Source organism: Temnothorax longispinosus, chromosome 11, assembly GCF_030848805.1.
Source record: "Temnothorax longispinosus isolate EJ_2023e chromosome 11, Tlon_JGU_v1, whole genome shotgun sequence".
NCBI classification, from domain to species: Eukaryota; Metazoa; Arthropoda; class Insecta; order Hymenoptera; family Formicidae; genus Temnothorax; species Temnothorax longispinosus.
In genome coordinates, this window is record NC_092368.1 from 892,733 (window position 1) to 900,812 (window position 8,080).

The 8,080-nt window shown below is 47.2% G+C and overlaps 1 protein-coding gene across 8 annotated transcripts; it reads left to right on the forward strand.

Annotated features, from left to right (window-relative positions):
* Positions 1-412: 412 nt before the first annotated feature.
* Su(h) (recombining binding protein suppressor of hairless) lies at positions 413-7,702 on the forward strand. Of its 8 annotated transcripts, none has more exons than XM_071793702.1 (5): positions 413-1,904; positions 2,250-2,335; positions 2,470-3,283; positions 3,416-3,634; positions 4,224-7,702. In XM_071793702.1, exon 5 carries the CDS (start codon positions 4,341-4,343, stop codon positions 5,868-5,870), a length of 1,530 nt encoding a protein of 509 aa, XP_071649803.1. In that variant the 5' UTR covers positions 413-1,904; positions 2,250-2,335; positions 2,470-3,283; positions 3,416-3,634; positions 4,224-4,340; the 3' UTR covers positions 5,871-7,702. The 8 variants fall into 8 exon arrangements, with proteins under 8 accessions (XP_071649803.1, XP_071649799.1, XP_071649802.1 ...); XM_071793698.1 differs by having other exon boundaries at positions 3,416-3,626; XM_071793701.1 differs by having other exon boundaries at positions 3,056-3,283; positions 3,416-3,626.
* The last annotated feature ends 378 nt before the right edge of the window (positions 7,703-8,080 follow it).

Below are 8,080 nucleotides of genomic sequence, written 5' to 3' on the forward strand. Positions count from 1 at the left end.
GACCGTGCGGACGCGGTGCTACATATGCGGTCTTGTATATATATATCTATATACATATGTATATACATCACATCATATACATACATATATTATATACACACGCGCCGCGCGTGTAGGCAAACGCGCGTGCACATTCATAGACGCGGTATATATATATCGTATCGTCATCATCGCAGAAGTGGAGTGAGGTAGAGGCCACCCACTCTTTCCCACAGCAGGTTTTTCCCACGCCCCCCAGGATAACCCCAACATCCTTTTGCGGCAGCAATTCCACGGTCCGTGGGGGCGCCGCTACGTGGGGGGAGAGACGGGCGGATTGAGTGGAAACGACGGCTCGGCGCGGGGCCAGAGGGGGGTGGTGCGAGCGGCGCGCGGGTCAGGTGGTGGGGGGGGCAGGGAGCTGGAGGCGCTCGGGTCGACCGGGCCATTGTACAACAGTAAAACAATAGAATCTGCAGCATCAGTGACGTATCCGCGTGCGCGTGGGCGCTGTGTCGCGAGAGTATCGTGGACGAATTTAAAAAAGAAAAAGAAAAGAGAGAGAGAGAGAGTGTGTGTGTGTGTGTGCGTCGTCGCGATTAAAGAGAGGGAAGAAGAAGAAGAAGAGGAAGAGGAAGAGAGAGAGAGTGCTCCACTTCTCGGATCGGCGTGATATCGGCCGCAAAGGTGTATTATCGAATCGAAATCGGCTCGCCCGGTAAACGCGCTCAAATAGCGATTAATTGAGCTACTTAATTCGTCCACACCGCAGAAACGGGGGTCTACGATCTGAAGAGCAATACGTGAAGTTATCAATCTCAGCTAGGCGGAATTTCGTGCAAATACACGAATATCTTCTTCATCCTCGCGCGATTACGTATTAACGCGGCGATCAACTCGAATTGCGCGAAGGTTGCTGCGACGATTTCTTGGCAACTTCAATTCGTCGTTCAAGATAAATTAAATTAATGATTATCAGTTATTATAGATAACTCTATATTAATTGACGGGAAGACTGTTACGAGGAAGAAACGCAGCTGAGTTCCGCGGCTGAAATTTCGCCGACCGTTTCGCGCGCGATTTTCATACATCGGAGTGAATGTCGGCGCGTGTCGTCGCGAGAACGCGCGAGCTTGCCGCTATTCGTTTTGAACTTCTTGCGAGAGGGAGAGAGAAAGAGAGAGAGAGAGAGAGCGCGGACCCCCGAGCTCTCGCCCGAGAGAGCTCCCCTCTCCTTAGCTCACTGCGTTTATACCGCGGCGGCAATAACTCTACATCGTTGCTCCGAAGTTAGTAGTTAGTTACCCATCAGTCGCGCGTTAAGGACGATCATTATTCTCGCGTTATATTGCGTCGCGTCGCGTCGTCAAGATTCGTCGCCAAGCCGCGTCGCTCGACGCTTTTAATTCGCGTCGCGTATTATTCCGCGGAATTGTAAAAGAAAGAGAACGACGCGAACGGATCCGGCCCGCGGCAAAGCCGAATCGACGAACTTCACTTCTTCGCGCGAGCGCGTTCGATTCGAATCCCAAATCGAATCGCTTGAAGTTGCGCGCGTACCGCGCCGCGTCGCACCGCGCCGCCGCGTTTCGTTCGCCGCGGTTGGCAGAACTGTTCGGAAAATTCGGAAAGTGAACAGGTGTTTTTTGAATGGATTAGGGGGAGAGAAGGAGAAAGAGACGGTGACGGCGCGGGGGAGAGAGGGAGAGAGTAGACCGACGAGAGGACGCGGAAGGATTCGCCACGGGACGGCGGTGAACGATCGCCGGGGGACTTGGCGGCCGCTCCGGATGATCGATAGCTCGGAGGATGCACGCGGGTACGCGGTTACTCCCGACGCCCGGCCGAGAATGAGGAGGCGAGTCGAGCCCGGGATTTAACCTGTCCTCCGCCAGATCGTAACCTCCTCGCACGCGCGTCGAAAGGTAAATAAACAAACGGCCTGGCATCCTCGCGCACGCCGCTCACGATCGCCGCTTCCCTTCGCGGGGGCCGCGAATCGATCCCTTTCTCATAACCCTTTCAACCCGTCGGACGCCTTGCTTCCTTCCCGCGAGCCGAAACGTCCCGGTAACCCGGTCCAGGTTGCCGTCCAGGTCCGACCGGAATGCTTCTCACAGCTGTCGCTTCGCTCTCTGACTTTCGCCGCTCTGCGATCTAAACTTTTTCTTCCATTTTGCGCGCAAAACTTTTCCTTCCCGCACAACCGCCTGCATGGAACAACATTGTGTCAAATTAATTTTTTTTCGTTGTATTGTGTATTTTTGCAGCGCATTGTTGCTATTCGTTAAACGAGGGCGAGATAGAAGGAAACATAACGCGGAATGCAAATCATAAGGCCAAAAAGTGTGATAGGGTACGTTTTCATAGTAGTTGATTAATTTGCTATTTCATCGCGTAACGATTCAGTTTGTCGTGATTTCTTTCTTGCTGAATAACGCATTTGCATTCCTATTCTTGGAATATTTAATCAAGCATTTGCAATTATAGACTTGGGTTACGGTTAACAGGCAAATTCTACGATTCTAATTGTCTGAATGAAGTATATGATATCGCCTTGACATGCGAATGACAGATAACATTTCTCTTTCGCACCCTAGTCTACCGTCAAATTTACAGTACTCATTTACCACTTTATTACTGCATTACTTTCTGCCGTTGTCTGACATCACATTACAGATGTGTGGCATTGCAGGATATCGATAAGTGCAAACACCAACTAACAGTGAGATAATCAACAAAATCAACAATTATAATTTCCCACTCAACAATATAAGTAAGTGTAATGTAACATATGTTGCACATAACAGTTACATTGTTGAGTGGGAAATTAGAATAGTGGTATAAAATGTTACTGTTACTTGGTGTTTGCTGAGTGAACAGCAACAAGAGCAGAGATTATAGTTATTAATGGTATTATATAATTGCTGAGAAACTTATTACAATATACAGCATGAATCAACGGTGTCACTGGTGTCACACGATTAAATTTTTATTTATGCTATCAATGAGAAATATTTGCTGGTCAAAGCGAATCCTGGGTAGAATTGCGTTACTATGTTACTGTGAAGCATAGCTGGATGCGGCAGGTCCATATGACTGAAGTCATCCAGAAGGAAATGTAAACAACTTTGATAGAGATATGAACAACATTCAAATGGCTTGGAAGAAGAAAGTACACATACGACGGTTTCCATTAAAATGACAAATTTGCAGTGAGCAAACGTAGAACGGAGAGCGCTTTTATCGAGAATTCGTTTTCAAGGACCGTATAAAGAGGATGAGGCTGTGTAAAAAAAAAGTGGTATGTTTCATATAAGATAGGTGATTGAAATTGTAAAACTTGCACACGTACACTCGTGTAATTAATGTAACGTTCGGTTAACGAGCTAAAGAATTACGCTATTAATTATGACATGTACATTTTTTTTCCCAGTGTATAAACATAAGCTCCTTACCTGCGCGGCCACAATAGGATAGGAGCGCTTTTAATTCATGCACAGGAAAAATGAGCCCGGCTCGGTTCTCACGGCGTGCGTGTGTGTACGTGCCTGTAACGTTGTTTCCTCTTTCCTGTGCCGAGACCAGCAATTCTTGATAGCTCGTTCGAAGAAAGATATCTCGAGTTAATTACGTCTTGTTCCCCGGTAAAAAGGCAAAAATCTTTCTCACGCTAAAGCTTCAAACGAGCAGACATTTGTATGCAGTTTGGTACGCTTAATCGCGCGAGTGACTAATGGTGATGCTACTGTATATTATGCGAATACATTATCACGTATTTAAAGTCACGATATTGTCTATTTCTATATATGTAGCTTTTACACCTTTATAATTGAACGCGCGCGCGCGCGCGCTGCACACTTGGATTATATATCCGTCCGATATACATACGCCAAGATATAATGAGACAATAATCAAGTGTGATTATTAATCTATTTCGTTCTAATTATTTTTAATTTAAGTGCCTTTAATTTAACCCGCTGCTACCGCCCTTCGTTCACGTTGCAACTGCTATTTTGAGTTGTATTTCTTACACGATTTCGACTAATTTCGCTCACTTTTCCATATTAATTTTAATTCTGTCTGATTCTTCATCTAACACGGCACACGCTATTGTCGCTCCTTTTCCACAAGATAATGGTAAACGCGCAAATAATCATTGATAACTGTACGACATGTATTCAAGTTTTGTTTGCATTTGTATTTTGTATCGTGTATCACTGAGATAATTTAATTTGCCGTAGGTAAGAGATCGGGAAGGCTCTCGGCGCGCTTGAAAGATGAAGATTTAAGTCGGCGCCAACGGCGGCAACTTCGTTATTCCGTTTTGCACGAGAGAGTTCGAACCCGGACCTTTAAATATGCCACATCAATTCGGGTTGCCAACGATGGCGCATGGTATGCAATCTCCACCCTCGCCGACCTCGGTCATGTCCGTTTACCCTCGATTCGGCCCTGGGATCTACAGGCCCGACCACCAGGAGCAGCGACTGACCCGCGAGGCGATGGAACGTTACCTGCGCGACCGTAGCGACATGGTGATCGTGATCCTGCACGCCAAGGTCGCGCAAAAGTCGTACGGCAACGAGAAACGGTTCTTCTGCCCGCCGCCGTGCATCTACCTCTTCGGCGACGGCTGGAGGATGCGTCAGGAGCAAATGTTGCGCGAGGGCGAGAGCGAGCAGAGCGCTCAGCTGTGCGCTTTCATCGGCATCGGTAACTCGGATCAGGATATGCAGCAGCTGGACCTGAACAACGGTAAACAGTACTGCGCGGCGAAGACCCTCTACATCTCCGACTCGGACAAGCGCAAGCACTTTATGCTCTCGGTGAAGATGTTCTACGGAAGCGGCCACGACATCGGCGTGTTTCACAGCAAGCGTATCAAGGTGATCTCGAAGCCGTCCAAGAAGAAGCAGTCGCTGAAGAACGCGGACCTGTGCATCGCCAGTGGCACGAAGGTGGCACTCTTCAATCGGCTGCGATCGCAGACGGTCAGTACGCGCTACCTCCACGTGGAGAACGGCAATTTCCACGCGAGCTCGACGCAATGGGGCGCGTTCACCATCCACCTCTTGGACGACAACGAGAGCGAGTCGGAGGAGTTTCAGGTGCGCGACGGTTACGTGCACTACGGCAGCACCGTGAAACTGGTATGCTCCGTTACGGGGATGGCTCTGCCGCGGCTGGTAATTCGCAAGGTAGACAAACAGATGGCCAGCCTGGAGGCCGACGATCCCGTATCGCAATTGCACAAGTGCGCTTTTTACATGAAGGACACGGATCACATGTACCTGTGCCTGTCGCAGGAGCGCATCATACAATTCCAGGCTACGCCTTGTCCGAAGGAGGCGAACAAGGAGATGATCAACGACGGCGCCTGCTGGACGATCATCAGCACCGACAAGGCCGAGTACCAGTTCTTCGAGGGCATGGGCCCGGTACGGTCACCGGTGACGCCGGTACCGCTGGTCCACAGCCTGCATCTCAACGGCGGCGGCGACGTAGCGATGCTCGAGCTGACTGGTGACAATTTCACGCCGAACTTGCAGGTCTGGTTCGGCGACGTGGAGGCCGAGACCATGTACAGGTGTCAGGAGAGCATGCTCTGCGTCGTGCCCGACATCTCGCTGTTCCGCGGCGAGTGGCTCTGGGTGCGCCAACCGACGCAGGTGCCGGTCTCCCTCGTGCGCAACGACGGCATCATCTACGCGACCGGTCTGACCTTCACGTACACGCCCGAGCCCGGGCCGCGCCCGCACTGTCCGCCCGCCGACGAGATCATGCGAGCGCCGCGTGCCATGCACAATCAAGCCAGTATACCACCTGCCGCGATGCCCGCCGACGTGCCCTGGAACACTCACGGCCAGCCGCCGCAATCGGGTCTCTGATGTCTTCTAGATAATCGTCACAACGCGAACCAAAGTTTACGATGTAGTAGTGATACGGACGGTGCAACGCCAGCCGTCGTGTCTCACGATGACGACGACGACGAGGACGACGACAATGACGATGACGGAAGTGAGAGCGGCGATGGTGACTGCTCGTATCTGGCGAAAGATTTCTTTCTCGAGATCGACGGTGATGCGGCGCGGTGCAGTGCGAACCTGGACAATCCGGAAACGTAGCGTATCGCTCAGTGCACCCGACGAGGTGCGACGACGTGGCGCGTCGAATTTCGCGCGCGCTAAAGATCGTAGAACTAGTAACTCGTAAGTTGTTGAGACACACAGATTTACAGAGATAATAATTTATATAGCAATCCTGTATAGGTTTAACGGCTTACGCTAGTGTGTATAGACTGAGTTGTGTATACGATGTTTTTAGAATTTTGAGAGAAACAAACGAAATTACAAGATTCGATTTATATGATAAAATAAGTTTTAATCGTTTCTATGATACAGCTCGAAACATTTCCCTTGTAATTTCACTCTCGTTTTATCCAACATTTTAAAAAAGATAAAAAAAACATTCAAACGTAATTAGTAACTGATGAGGGTAACAGTCTTGGTCTATACATCTGCATATCGGTCACCGAACGATGGTTGTGCTTTTAACATTTGTATTTGTTACGAGAGAGAAACTGCTGTCACGCTTGGAACTCGGTACAGCGGATTTTGAAATTGTAACGACGCTCCTCGATGCGTATAAATTTTTTACAATACGCCAGTTTTATCCGCGATCAGTTTTATTGAACAAAATATTTTATAAAGAGAAGAGAGCGAATTTTTTAAGAGAGCAGCCCGAGAACCGAACGGCCGTATACCGAAGTCCGAGCGTTTGGCCTCGCGTGAATGGTCCATCCTGTACAAAGTTAGATAGGGAGAAGGTACGCGATGTATTTTTTGAACCCGCGCACGACGGCCTCGACATTTGGTACATTTGTAAATTCGTACGCGCGCGGTGTCAATAGATTCTTCATTATTTATTAGGAGACGCATGATAAATGCATATACTTTCATCGAGTGAATGTGTGCGATGCGCGATCGCGCGAATCGGTGCGCGATCGTGAGAGTCGGTCGGAGATTGACGGAGTCAGTAGAATTCGTATGCATTCTTCTTTTTCACCTCTCTACATTTCGGAGAAACGATCAAGTACGCTTTAGAAACGGGGATATATGATTTTCTTCTGACAATATATACGCGTGCGCGCGAGTGTCTGTCTATTGTGTGTGTGTGTGCGTGTGTGTGTGTTACTTTATGTATATAGTATATCAGTGTACGTACAGCACTTATTGTGATTACAATTACATGGATCCCGGTGTAACAATCGCGTTAGATATCCTCGAGGTGCTCGCGCGAAACTAATTTTCGGTTCATCGCCTAACTCTCATGAATAAAATAAAATGTAGGAAACAAATCTCTCTCTATCATAATATATACGACATTACACACATTGTATATTTTTCCTGATTTTTATCAGAAATATGAACATCGGAAATTGCGATGTCCGAACGAGTTGGACGGCTATCTTTAAACATGCATCGCGCACGAAGACTTATAATCCTACATGATACTTGAGGTGTTTCTTTTCAGATAGATCGAGGATCTTCTGTATTGTAATTTGGAGCGTTTTTTATAGGATTTTTCGTGAAAAAACACATTTAAAAATTATATTTATATGCTTTATTGTAATTATATCAATAAGTACAATGAAGACACGTATAAAAGTTTTACGCTCCTACACATGATTTAGAATAAACAGAAGATTTATATTACACGATCTTTATTTTGTCACGATCAGTTCCCCGTTTGATCCCCGATCCCAGAACCACTTAGTTGGGAATTATTTGTATCATGTATAAATGAATGTATATTATATATTAATTATGAATTTTTTTCAATCACGGATTCTTTGATAAGTTTGGAATCGATTCAATTTTATTTGAAATTTACGAGAGTCGTATCGCGAGTCGACACATTTAATAAATAGGTACTAGAAAATTTTAGTAAGTGGACATGCGAGGTATTGAAAAAAAAAAAATTGGCAATTCCTTTTAAGTGAACGCCAACGCTTTCAGTCATTAGCGCGAATACTCGGATTCTTTACCTTCTTTTTTTACGAGAGATAATCGAAACACCGTCATCTCCGAGACGAAGT